The 14,198-nt window shown below is 45.8% G+C and overlaps 1 protein-coding gene across 1 annotated transcript; it reads left to right on the forward strand.

Moving 5' to 3' along the window:
• Positions 1-7,529: 7,529 nt before the first annotated feature.
• On the forward strand, positions 7,530-12,117 carry SLITRK5 (SLIT and NTRK like family member 5). Its single transcript, XM_059839212.1, has one exon. It carries the CDS (start codon positions 7,530-7,532, stop codon positions 10,401-10,403), a length of 2,874 nt encoding a protein of 957 aa, XP_059695195.1. The 3' UTR covers positions 10,404-12,117.
• Positions 12,118-14,198: the final 2,081 nt, after the last annotated feature.

A 14,198-nucleotide genomic window follows, 5' to 3' on the forward strand; every position in this document is an offset into this window, starting at 1 on the left:
TAATGCCTTCTTACCTATTATGACATCCTGTCTAATACATCATAAAATCACTTTTTTTTTTCCCTTTACGTAAGTACTCATAATAGCAACCTATAACCCCTTGTTGATTGACTACTAGCTTTAAATTTCTGAATTTTTTTATAGCATTGGATTTTCCCAGTTTATAGCAAAAGTTTTAATTCATGAGCTTGCAGAATGCATTATTCAATTTCACACTATTTCTACCAGCCTAGACCAAAGGAAAAGCAATATATAGACAGACATTTATTGAATTCAGAAATACTAATGTTAAAATATAGACAATAGGACTAAAATTGTAAAATATTTACATAGTATATATGTGTGTATATATTTTTTTTTTAACTTTTATGTATCTCAACACATCTGTTTCTCAGAAAGACCTCTAATTTTCTCTAAAAATTCTGTCTAGACCCACTCACCTTATACCCTTAAATCAGTGCTATGTGTATTACAAAGAAGCTGATCCTTTCAGTGTTTTAGGACATAAAACTGCTTGTGCCATGACACACTGAGGATTTCTCTTACCCTATTCCTACTTTCATTAGACAACATAATTTACACATCTTACCAGAAACAGAGGCAACTTTTCTTTTTACCTATTTGGTCTGAGCCTACTTTATTCTTAATGTCCACCCCATGCACTAACCACCATCCCGCTTCTTAAGTTCTCATTTTATTTACATTGCTTAACAAGTTTTTACTCTATTTCAGCTTTCTGTGAAAGTTTTGGTTTAACAAGGTTTCTGATCATCCTCAATTTGGTTTTATGCCTTCTAATTATTGATGCAGATTTCTTCTTGCTAATCAGTATCTCCTTTCCATTCTCTTTGGGTTTTGTGCTTACTCTTAATAACTTGCTTAAGGCTTCTACCTTCTGGGAATTCTTTTTCATTCCAGTTTAGGTGGACTATTTTGTTTCTCCCCTTCTCCTCCACTATAAAAATTCAATAATATTTGCTTTCTTTTTACATAAAGTAGCATGTTATTTGATTTCTTCTTCCAGTACTCACTAAAGTTTTTTTATTTCTGAGTTTGCCTTTTTTAAACACTGGACTGCAGCTACAGATCCTTCACATTCTTTGGTCTTGAAACTTCACATGAAGTAAAAAAGCTTGAAACCATTATATTTATTTTCTATCATTAGTTTATCCTGCAGATTCTGTAATTTACTACAATTTAATCTAAATTATCCTTGTCTCTTGCTTGCTCAATATCTGCTCCCTAAAAGAAGCTGTCCTCTATCATGATCAAATTCACGTCATCCCCAGCAACATTGGCTGAACTTTTTGCTGATGCTTGCCCATAAGAAATAACACAAACCTGCATGATCACACAATCTCAGCTTTAGCTTTAATTCCCCCCTATATTTGTAGGCATTATTTTCCAGTTAAAATATGGACCAGCAGATTCATAATAGATTGCATCCCTGGTATTCTTCCTACCCTTTGCTCAATGATTTTCATTCAAGTGGACACTATCTCATCTTCACCCTCAAACGAAACATTTTTATTGCACTATTGGTAACAGTCTTCATTCCTTAACATGTTTTAGCGCATTACCAGGAAACTATTTCAACACTTTGCCTTTCATAAAGAGTGTCTATCCTTCTCTTCCAATATATTTCATTCAACAAGTTTGGAATCTCCAAATTCCTGTTTTCCCATGTCTGATTCCACATGCTAGATCAACTGTTCCTGCCAATGTTATAAATTTAAGTACCATAAAAAGAGGGTAGACCTGAACACTTACAAGTTGTACATACCATGCATGTATGCCTCATATGCTTTTGTTGAACTATCTTTACTCTTGCTCCATCCTCACTCAGGTCCCTCTACTTGCATTCCATATGAGGATTATATTAATTATTTCCAACTTTCCTCCTGAATATTTCAGTTTAAAGGAGTTTAGGATTTCCCAGTTTAATGAAAAGTAGATGAAAAATAAATTATCAAGAGGCAAAACTATAATAAAAAATATAATATATATGACAGTAAAAAATTAAAATAATAAAAATCAAAAGTATAATAAAAAATTAAAAAAATTAGTATTATTTACTGTTTGATATTTTTGGTCTAAAATGACAGCTCTACTTCAAATATTCAGATATAACTTTTCACTGCCAGAAATACTTTTGGGCTAAGAATAAGACTGAATGGGACAACAGCATGATAGTTCTACACTAATAACTATTTAAATCTCCCCCATGCTAGCAAAACCATCTAGCAGTATAACAACTTGAAAGTAAGATTTGATTAAATCAGACTTTCTACTTATTGTGCTTTTTAATATCTCACTAGTACAGGATCAGAAAAATTAAACTGAAATATATCTACAATGTTGACTTTAACTTGATAGCTTTTAACATGATTTCAGAGTTATGAAATGTCAACTTCTCCAAAACAGTTTCAGGAAGGAGTTAAGCTCAGCCTAGCTGACAAGGTTATGTAAAATATCTTTCTCTGTTATGAATAAAAGTATTTATGTGTGTCTAATTTTCTGTGTCAGAGAGAAAAATAGCATAGGATCACAGGCAGATGCTATAAATATGACAGGCCTAAAAAATGCAAGCATATATGCATAGAATCCCATATATTCAAAATGCAGAATTATTAATTCAAAAGAAAGAAATTTTTCAAAAATAGTGAAACCATAAGAAACTCCTGTAAGACATATCCTGTAAGACTGATCTGTTCAGTATCTGTGATTTTTTTTTTGTTCTACTATCATAAATTCCATGTTGCATATTAGAAAAGCTTAAAAGAACATATGTAGGTGGGAAAAAAGGTGTATGGGGTGTGGTTTGGTATTTTTTCCTAACTGAAAGTAGCACCTTGGAACACAGTCTAAAGCCACTCAAAACCTTCCACTGAATTAACTGGGTTTGCATCATAACAGGAAAGTCAGTGATCCTTTAAGAACAGAAGTAAGTACTTTGTCCCACAGAGAAGATTTCCAAGAGCTTCTACAAGGCCAGGAAAATTACCTGGTTCATGTAAGAAATTTGTCTTCCATCCAAAAAACAGATCTTGCTTATTTCAGGCCTAGGGAAACAAGATTTGAGTCACACACCTTTTATGTTAGCAGAGAAGATGAATACACCTTTTAGGGAAGGCTGAGCATTACAAAAAAGACTATTTTTTAGCACTAACTTTTGGGTTTAGCATGGTGGGATGTTAAGCTATGACTTAACAGAGCTCTGCTGAAGATACAGATGTGCAAAAATCACATTCCACAGACAAGAGTATTGTTCAATGGTTACACTAGAACAGGAAAAACAGAGGGACACATACATCTAGCATTACCTTTGAGTTAAGGCTGGATTCCAACCTCTGTGCTGTGCACATGGGGTGTATTCCATGAGTTCCTGTGCGCATAACACCATTAGATTTACTACATTTATGTACTATGTACCACTAGATTTACATGCTACAATCTAGACAGCACATAGCAGCAGTTAATACGCAAATGCGAACACGTGCACATCTTTGCACGTACGCAATTACACCGCCTTCTAATTTTTTCTTTTTTTAAGATCAGCCAAACACGCAATTTTGCCGAAAATAAAACCCTGAATTTAATCGGAAAAAAACCCACACCAGAGCTACAGCCAGCCTCGGCACCGCTCAGTGGCCCCGCATGCACACCTATTAACGGCGGTTATTGCCTCGGGAACAAAGGGAACGCGCTGGCCGCGGCGGCGCCTCCACCGTGCCCGCCGCGGCCGCTCCCGCCGCGCCGCCCGAGCCGGGGGCAGCGCCCGCGGCCGCCCCGCGCGGCCCATCCGCCGCCCTGCGCTGCCACCTGGCGGCGGCGGGAGGCACCGCACCGCGCCGCGCGGGAGCCCGCGGCCGCCCGGAGCGCCCGGGAGCGCGGCCGGCTCCGCGGGCCCCGGCGCTGCCGCGGGGAGCGGCCCGGCGGGCATAGGGGGCGGTCAGAGTCTCTTAGATCTGCCGTTGCATCCGTGCCCCGGCTCCCTCCGCGACCCGCCTCTGGGGTGGGCAGAGGAATAAAGTGAAGCTGAACGGCTCCGACACACGCCCGCGTCCCCGATGTCGGAGAATGTGCGTAGCGAAACCCGACACTTTGTTCCCCCGCGACTGCCCAATTCCCCGCGATCCCCGCGAATGCTGCGGAGCTCTCGCACAGCGAGCAGCGGCAGTGGCGACCGCCGTGCCACCAGCTCCCGCCGCCCCCCTCCTCGCGGCTCCGCTCCGCGCCGCCCGGCCGCGGCCAGCGAGCGCTGCTGGAGAGGACGGGACGGCCGCGGACCTCCGCCCGAGGGGTGCGGGCAGCGGGAGCGGCGTCCAGAGCGGAGGAGGAGCGGGGGGAAAGTTGGCCCGTGCTGGCGAAAGTGCGAGCGCAGCCCCGGGGTGCGTGGGGCGGAGGAGTGGAGGGGCGGGCGCGCCGCGCTCGTATCGGCATGTGTGTGCCTGCGTGTGCCCGTGCGCTGGGTGCCAGTGCGGGCCGGCTACGCGACGCCCCACGGGGCCGGCTGCTGCCGCCGCCGCGCCGTCACCCGGGGACACCCGCCCAGCAGCGCGGCCCTCGCCGCGGCCCCAGCACTCCCGCCTCCCTCCGCGCCCCCCCGCCCCGCTGGGCGCCGCCGCCCCGCCCTCGCTCCCCTCCCTCCGCCTCCCCGCTGCGCTCGGCGGCGCGGGCACAGCGCGGCGCTCCGCCGGCCGCCTCCGCCCCCGCCGCGCGGGCGCGCGCCAGAGCGCGCGTGCGCGGCGGGCGCGCCCCCGCGCCTTCCCGGGCGCGCGCGCGCGTGTCAGAGTGTGAGTGTGCGGCGCGTGTGGCCGCGTGTGCGCGCCCCTGAGCGCGCGCTGTGCCTCGGCGCCGCCTGCGTGCGGGGGGTGCCCGTGCGCGCTCCGCACCGAGCTCCCCGGCGCTGCCGTCCTCGCCTCCGCCGCCCCGGCGGCTCCGCGCAGCGCCCGCGCAGCGGGTCGGCATCTTCATGGGCTGCCACCATGCTTGGGCCCTGGAGGTTTCGGGCGAAGTAAGTACCGGGCTTGACTTTTCTCTCGCTCTCTTTCCCTCCTTTCTTCCTCCCTTCCTCGTCCCCCACCACCCTCCCCCCGCCCCTTCCCCGCCGGGTCTTTCCTTGCTGTTGCTTTCCACCCCCGGTTCCCCGCCGTTTGCCCCCCTTCCGTGAAAGCCATTTCTCCCAACTCGGGGTGCTGCTCAGTTGGGTGGCAGTGTCCGGCTGGAACTGCTCGCTCGCTGCTGCTGTCGACGGTACTGAAAGCTGCTTCCAGCCGGATATGCAGTGCGGTAATCTAAGGGTTGAACTCTTCGGGGAAAAAAAAAAAAACCCACACACACACGCAAGAAAAATCCCGATGCAACCCCTTTCCTCTTCTCCCCTCCCCCCCGTCGCCCCCACCCCCTGCCCCCCCCCCCCCAATCTGAACCTCTGTAGGGAGCTGGCGAACAGCAGCACACAGTCATCACAGAGGGGTTTCCAGGGCGGGATTGCAACCTTGCATATAGCCAGCTACAACTTTATTTTCTTAACCTCCCATCCCCCGCTTTTTTTTTTTTTGTCAGAGAAAGGGGAAAGGGAGAGGGAGGGAAAATTGTATTTGCCTCTTTTGCTAACCATAATTGAATTAAAGTTGTAAAATGCCTGGGAGTTTAACACTGACCGGGCAGGTTTTCAATAGGTTGTCATTGTGGGGTTGTTTTTTTTTTCTTCTCCGAAGAACTGTTGGTTAATGGATGAATGGATCTGATCGAGCTGAGAAAAAATATGCTAGATACATGCCTTTGAGTAAGATTTCTGCTGCCTTTATGCAGTGAAGCCTTTTTGCTTTGAGTAATTCCAATCCAGTTGACGTCTGGTCAGAATTAGAGAGATTCACGGAGACTTCCGATTTCTTGCTGCATGATTGCCTTTGCTGCAAGTGCTAGTTTTGCAGCCTTGAACCTGATGCCACAGGAGATGTCTTGCAGTACTGAGACTTCTCGTTTTTTAGGATGCGTTCCTCCAAACCAGAGTTGTGTCATGAGGATTGGAGCTCTGAGGTGGACGATAGAAAATGCAAGCCTTGTCCAAGATCCCAGCATTTAAACCTGATGATTTATTAGTCTTCCCCTACCGACACACAAAATGCATTTATTTTCCCTATTCATATTGCCTTTAGACTAGTAGAAGTAGAAGAAAGCCACGAGGAGTCAGAAAGACGGCAAAAAAGGAAAGGATTTCTTTCCAGCTAGGTGGAATTTGGACATTAAATTACTGACGTAGGACAATGGTAGGGTTTCCCTTCTACCCTCCTTGGCTTTTAATCAGCCTGAGTGTCTTCTTCCCTAAAGGATGAAGAGCACTGACAGCCATCGCTGCTTATAATCAGTAACTCTGATGTTTGGAGTGTTGGCAATGAGATATTTTCATGAGACCTATTTAGATCTCTCCACTTCTACCAGGCTAGTTTTGCAGAACATTGGGAATAAGCGCTATGTCAGATATGGATGAGACTCCGAAGATGACCTGCATGTTTTACATTTTTCACAAATTTTGGGTGAGTGGTTAAAACATTTCTTTTGAGAGTATGTGTGTGTGTGTGTGTGTGAGAGAGAACAGGAGATTTCTGCTTGAAATGAGCTCTGTTACATTGTGTATAACTTGGGAGGGGATCACATATCAATTAATATTACTTGCTTTTGTAAAGATGCACAATTTCCGTAATTGAAGAGAGCTGTTAAGTGCACTGAAGTAGGAGGTTAATGTATTTAATCTCATTACAGAAGAATTCCTGCACAAAAGTCATCTGGGGGTGCGCGCGTGTGTGCATGTGTGTGTGTGTGTGCGCGTGTGTGCATGTCTGTGTGGGTGGGTGTGTGCTTTGTAAATGTATAGCTAGGGAAAAAACCACCAGCATAAAAGAGTTTTAAAAAATGTGTGATGTGGAGAATGTGTCAGTGTTCCCTCTGTTGAATTAAGATGCCATTTTCAGCACTGAGCATTTTTTCTTTGGATTCCTACCATGGTATTTCCATCACCAGTTTAAAATCAAGGTAAAAGGAGGGGAAGACCTTGGTGCACTGGTTCAGCAGGGAGGTTCTGAAGGGAAGAGGGAGCTGGGTAATAGGGGAGGTGGGAAACCTGGTAAAATGGTGTTTCTTTTCTCTTAAATTAGAAACGTGAAACTAAACTGACAGCCATTTTATGTATATTTATGGGGCTGGTTGTGAAAAGGAAATCCAAAGAAGCATTGACATTCACCCCACACTAACAGAACCAGAGCAATTCCTACTTTGACCTCACCTTTTTAGACACTGCAGGCATTTGACTCACAAGGAGTTGCCTATCAACCCTTTAATCAAGGCATGTCATCCAGTTTCCAAAAGTGTGGGAATTAAAAGTGACAGGAGGGGGGTTTTTTGACTGGTGAACAGTCCATTCTCTACCCTACTGAAGACATATATAAACTGTTTCCATTTCATATGTTATGGGGCTACCCTATTATGCTACTTTTTTTTTTCTCCTTATCCTTACAGGAAATAAAATGTATGCTTGCTGCTCTACAGTAACTTTGGAACAGGACCTCAACAAAAAAATGCATATCTGGATGCTGCAGACGATCGCATTTGCTTTAACATCTCTAGTCCTTTCCTGGGCAGAAAGCATCGAGTATTATGGGGAAATCTGTGATAATGCGTGTCCTTGTGAGGAGAAGGACAGCATCTTAACAGTGAGCTGTGAAAACAGAGGGATCATCAGCCTTTTTGAGATCAGTCCGCCAAAGTTCCCTGTTTACCACCTCTTGTTGTCTGGGAACCTTTTGAACAGGCTGTATCCAAACCAGTTTGTCAATTACACGGGGGCTTCGATTTTGCATCTGGGCAGCAATGACATACAAGACATCGAAACTGGGGCCTTCCATGGTCTGAGAGGTTTAAGGAGGCTGCACTTGAACAATAACAAGTTGGAACTTTTACGGGATGACACTTTCCTTGGGCTAGAGAGTTTGGAATACCTACAGGTTGATTATAATTATATTAGCGTCATTGAACCCAATGCCTTCAGCAAACTGCATCTGTTGCAGGTGCTGATTCTCAATGATAACCTCCTCTCCAGTTTGCCCAACAACCTTTTCCGTTTTGTGCCCTTAACTCACCTGGACCTGAGGGGTAACCGGCTAAAGCTGTTGCCCTATGTGGGCCTCCTGCAGCACATGGATAAAGTGGTGGAGCTGCAGCTGGAGGAAAACCCCTGGAATTGCTCTTGTGAGTTGATTGCTCTAAAGGATTGGCTGGACAGTATCTCATACTCTGCGCTGGTGGGAGATGTGGTTTGCGAGACCCCTTTCCGCTTACATGGTCGAGACTTGGATGAAGTCTCTAAGCAGGAGCTTTGCCCCAGGAGGCTCATCTCTGATTATGAAATGAGACCTCAGACACCATTGAGCACTACAGGGTATTTCCACACTACCCCGGCCTCAGTCAACTCTGTGGCCACTTCTTCTTCAGCTGTTTACAAATCTCCCTTGAAGCCCCCCAAAGGGACCCGCCAACCCAACAAGACAAGGGTGCGCCCCACCTCTCGCCTGCCCTCAAAAGACCTGGGATACAGCAACTATGGCCCCAGCATTGCCTACCAGACCAAATCCCCGGTGCCTTTGGAGTGCCCCACTGCCTGCACTTGCAACTTGCAGATTTCTGACCTGGGCCTCAATGTCAATTGTCAGGAGAGGAAGATTGAGAGCATTTCTGAACTGCAGCCCAAACCCTATAATCCCAAGAAGATGTATTTGACGGAAAACTACATTGCGCTGGTACGCAGGGCAGATTTTGTGGATGCCACTGGGCTGGATTTGCTGCATCTGGGCAATAATCGGATCTCGGTCATTCAGGACCGGGCTTTTGGGGATTTAACTAACTTGCGAAGGCTGTACCTGAATGGGAACCGGATCGAGCGACTGAGCCCAGAGCTGTTCTATGGGCTGCAAAGCCTGCAGTACCTCTTCCTGCAGTACAACGTCATTCGGGAGATAGAGGCAGGCACCTTTGAATCTGTCCCCAACCTTCAGCTCTTGTTTTTGAACAACAATCTGCTGAGGTCTTTGCCAGGGAACATTTTTTCTGGTCTGTCTCTCTACAGGCTGAGCCTGCGGAGCAACCACTTCTCCTACTTGCCGGTGAGCGGGGTGCTGGACCAGCTGAAATCCTTGCTGCAGATCGACCTGCACGAGAACCCCTGGGACTGCACCTGCGACGTGGTGGGCATGAAGCTGTGGCTGGAACAGCTCAACACCGGTGTCCTGGTGGACCAGGTTATCTGCGAGTCCCCTAAGAAGTTTGCCCAGAGCGACATGCGGGCCGTGCGGGCGGAGCTGCTGTGCCCCGACTACTCGGACATCGTCGTCTCCACGCCCACGCCATCCCCGGGCCAGCTGCCAGCCAGGACCACCCCCTCCTCCTCCACCGTGCGCCTCAATGGCACGGCGGCGGCGGCGGGCGGCTCCGTGCCCGCGGGCGGCGCCGGCGGCGGCAGCTCCTCGGTGCCGCTCTCGGTGCTGATCCTCAGCCTGCTGCTCGTCTTCATCATGTCCGTCTTCGTGGCGGCGGGGCTCTTCGTCCTGGTGATGAAGCGGCGCAAGAAGGGCCAGGGCGACCACGCCAGCGCCAACAACTCCGACGTGAGCTCCTTCAACATGCAGTACAGCGTCTACAGCGGCGGCGGCCACCACCACCACCCCCACCTCCAGCAGCACCCGCCCCACCGCGGCGGCGGCAGCGGCGGCGGCGGCGGGGGCGCGGCGCTGCCCAAGGTGAAGACCCCCGCCGGCCACGTCTACGAGTACATCCCGCACCCCCTGGGCCACATGTGCAAGAATCCCATCTACCGCTCCCGGGAAGGCAACTCGGGCGAGGATTACAAAGACCTTCACGAGCTCAAGGTCACCTACAGCAGCCACCCCCTGCCACCCGGGGGGGGCGCGCCGCCGCCCCCGCCGCCTCCGGCGCCCGGCGGGGAGGATGCGCCGGCGCGCAGCCCCGCGTACAGCGTGAGCACCATCGAGCCGCGGGAGGAGCTGCTCTCGCCGGTGCAAGACGCCGATCGCTTTTACAGGGGCATTTTGGAGCCCGACAAACACTCCCCCTCCACGCTGGGTACACCCGGCTCCACCCTCCCCGACTACCCCAAGCTCCCCGCTGCCTACACGTACTCCCCCAACTATGACCTTAGGCGTGCCCACCAGTACTTGCACCCGGGGCCGGGGGACGCCAGGCTCCGGGAGACGGTGCTCTACAGCCCCCCGAGTACTGTCTATGTAGAGCCCAACAGGAACGAGTATCTGGAGCTAAAAGCAAAACTAAACGCAGAGCCGGACTACCTCGAAGTACTGGAAAAACAGACCACATTCAGCCAGTTCTGAGAAACAGCCCCCCCGCCCCCCGTCCCCTCGCCAGTCTCAGCAGCTCCTTCTCTAGAGTATTTGTATTTAACAACCACACGCAAAACAAAGAAACGTAAATGCTGACCTCCCTACACACACACCTCGCCCCCCTCCTTTTTTTCCCCCTTTAATTCATTTCATTGTAGGGTGAAGTGCCTTGGCACAGGACTTTTCAGCTTCGGGGAATGATTCTGAAAGGGTGTGCTGTTCGCTTTGGTTTGGTTTTGGGTTTTTTTTTTTTTTCTTCTGTTACTGCGTTTGGAAGTCGGAAACCACCTATTGTGTAAAATGGGCACAACACTGGCATTGTGCGGGTGTCCATGTGCGTTTGGGGAAGGTGGCAGGAGGTTTCATGGTTTCTTGTCAGGTCACATCAGGTCGTGCTTTTTTTTTTTTTTTGTCTTTTTTATCTTTTGCTTTTTTTTTTCTTTTACAGGCATTCTTTATTTTAGTTTTCTCTCTGGTTAAAGAGTACAGCGCACATTTTCCCCTTTTAGCCATGGGTGAGTCTAAATGGCTTTTATGGAGAGATTAGCACACCCCGACTTTAATACAAGGTTTCCTTTTTTTAAGGATGTGTTTGTATACTTTCTGGACTTTTGAATTAAAAAAAATATATATTATGATCTTTAAAGGGATCACTGTAGATGTGGACAAATCATTAAAGAGTGCAGAGATATATGATCCATAACTGGTTAGTGAAAATAACTTATTGATGAAATATAAAAAAAATATTTTATTGTAGCACCTATTTTTATATGCACATTAGCATTTCTCTTTCCTTCACTATTTTAGGGCCTAATCTTGCAAATTTTTAACTCACTTGAGTATCTCTATTTGTGAAAGAAGTCCCAGCTTAGGCCTTCATCCTGCAGGCACTTAAGCACATGAACAACTTTACCAATGCGTGTAGTTCTGGAGACTCACTCATTGGGCAAAGTTAGTCAAAAGCCCAAAAAATTAGGAAAGAGGATGCAGAATTCTTCTTACAAGTAAAAATATTGGAATGTTTGACTGGGGTTTTTTTTCCTTTTTTTTTTTTTTTTTTTTTTTAGGATGGGGTCCAAAGGTTGTCGATTGCTTTAAAGTATTGCACTACAGTGAGAGCTTTTTTCCCAAATCTGATATAATATCAGAAAGACCTTTTAAATCTCTATAGATAATGCCAGTTATGACCAAATCTCAGCAGACAATCGGAGATATAAAATCTGATCACAACAGGAAAAAAAAACATGTTTCTCTGTTGAAAAAATGTGTCTTTTAGCAGCTCCTCTGCTCAGGAGTCTGGTTGGGCAAACTAGTGAGGGACATGTAGAAGGCATTCATTTTATCAGTAAAAAAAGGTTCATTTTTAAATTGTTGGTTTAATTTTTTTTCTTTTTTTAAAAAGTTTTGTATTAGTTAACCAAAATATAATGATTTTGCAACTGTTGTAGCCAGTTTATGATTGTTTAGTCAAGTACAATTGCACTTGTACAGATCCACATGTTTACTGGCATCCTGAAAGACCAAATGATGGACTGTACACATCTCTATAAAATGTCTTTACCCCTTTGGGCAGCAGGCAATGGCAAGGATATTCATAAACACAGCATCACTGTAAGATGGGACAACTGATGTCTCATATGTATCCCAGCACATGTGATTTTTTAATAGTTTCTGAATAAACACTTGGTAAATATTTCAAATGTAAGATCCTGAAGTAATGAGTATCTGAACTTTAAAATTTCTGGCCAAAATAATCTGTTTGTACATTGGATTCTCTTTCCTAGCAGTTAAGGCTCATCAAAAAATCTAACGTTTCTAGGCAAAACATAATGTGTTCTCTGTTTTTGAGACATGACATGTGGTAATTACCAGCATATATAACATGGGTCAGAAAGCAACACAGGGGTGTATGTTTCAACAACATATTAAACAGGATAGTTTTATATTTGTATTTTCTTTCCTTACTGAGATGTTCTTTAATATATGGAGCAGGGTAAGTGATATTTCACATTTTCTTTCTTCATTAGGTTATTATATTTAATACTGTTTCCAGAGATGCTCACTAGTACATCTTTTATTGCAAAAGGGCTCTGTTCTATTCTGAATTTCCTACCCATGTACAATCTGTCACTTTCTACAAAAACAAAGCTGTATAACTGGTCTGTTGGAATTCAAGAAAAATGTTTTCTTGGCGTGTGTTCTTCCCTCTATGCCACCCACACTGAGCAAAAGCAAAAAAAAAAAATCAAAAAACAAGCATGACTGTATTTAGCTTGGACAGTTTAGTAAGTGGAGTGTTATTTCAGTTTGAAATGCAGAGTTGAGGAGTGTTCTTTTGTCACAAGAGACATAACAAATGGCTATTCTGTTCACTGCTCTCCGTCTCCTGCCGACTTCCCATTGACACCAGTGAGAGATGTGTGTGTGGCTGCCTGAGGTGCAGTTTTGGAGCCCTAACTTTGAATTGCTGTCTTTATAACTATTGCTGAAATCAGTGGCCTGGTTCTTCTTCCATTTAGGCTCAGTAGAGGCCTGCTGTTGTTAAATGGGTATAAGTAAGAAAATTTTCAGCCTCACTGACTTTGCCAGAGAAAGGCTTGCTCAGAGAAGATTGAAGGAGAAGCTCCTGCAAACTTTGTGTCTGTTCATGTGTATATATATCTTTCCTGTGTGGTTGTAAACTCATGTTTATGAGTTTGCATAGGTGTCAGTACAAGCATAGGATGAGGTCCTTAGTGTGAAAGGTACATTTTGCATGGCATTCTGCCACAAAGAGGCAGCATCCGCAAATGAGTAAATGAGCAGGAATTGCTTGGATTTGTAAGAAATAGCTGAAAGAAATCCCTTGACATTCTGTTTATGTTTGCATTCTGACACTGCCATTTCTGAGGTCGGTAGTACTGCTGCTTCCATGTGTTCTACACATTTAATAACTGCTAATGAAGGATTTTTCTAATGGTCTACACTACAGCCAGAACAATTAATTTAAATCTTTTTGACAACCTACCTTCAGTAGAAAAAAACATGTTATCGCTTGCGTTACTCGAGAAAGAGATTAAATTGCATCGATTACCTACAGAAAGTGCATTCCTGAAGATAAATCCTTGAAAAATAATACAGAATGAAAAATAATATTCTTTAGTCAGTAATCATCCTGAGACATATCTGAAAGGGCTGTTTGTGAATGAGGACTTCAATGGAAGTAGGAGTTCCCACTCAATGGCTAAAATGATATGTCATCCTTGAATAATTATTGTAAGGAAAAGTAGATGGGAATAGAAATTGGCAAAGGGAAATCTGCCTCTCATTTAAAAAGAGAATAAGAGATAAAATAATTTGTTTGAAGAAAAATCCACCCTATTTTGAAAATTCTGAATACTATTTTAGGTTGGTTATCAGACTGATTTATGTAGGGTATTAAAGTGATATTCCCCTCTTTTTTTTTTTTGTGTGTGTGTTTTGACAAGAATATTGAGCTTACTGAATCACTCATGTGGTCTCACATTTTACTTCAAAAGTTCATAAGTGCATGAAATTCTGTGATGAACCAAAAAAAAAAAAAAGGTGAAAGAGAATCCTGGTTTCTCAATGTAATTACTGGAAACAAAACACAAGTGAGACCTTCCCTTCCCTTCCCTTCCCTTCCCTTCCCTTCCCTTCCCTTCCCTTCCCTTCCCTTCCCTTCCCTTCCCTTCCCTTCCCTTCCCTTCCCTTCCCTTCCCTTCCCTTCCCTTCCCTTCCCTTCCCTTCCCTTCCCTTCCCTTCCCTTCCCTTCCCTTCCCTTCC

This window comes from Haemorhous mexicanus, chromosome 2, assembly GCF_027477595.1.
Source record: "Haemorhous mexicanus isolate bHaeMex1 chromosome 2, bHaeMex1.pri, whole genome shotgun sequence".
Lineage (NCBI taxonomy): Eukaryota > Metazoa > Chordata > Aves > Passeriformes > Fringillidae > Haemorhous > Haemorhous mexicanus.

What these genes read in the sequence shown, in the direction of transcription:
- SLITRK5 (XM_059839212.1), top strand. Translation starts at nt 7,530, where the DNA reads ATGTATGCTTGCTGCTCTACAGTAACTTTGGAACAGGACCTCAACAAA.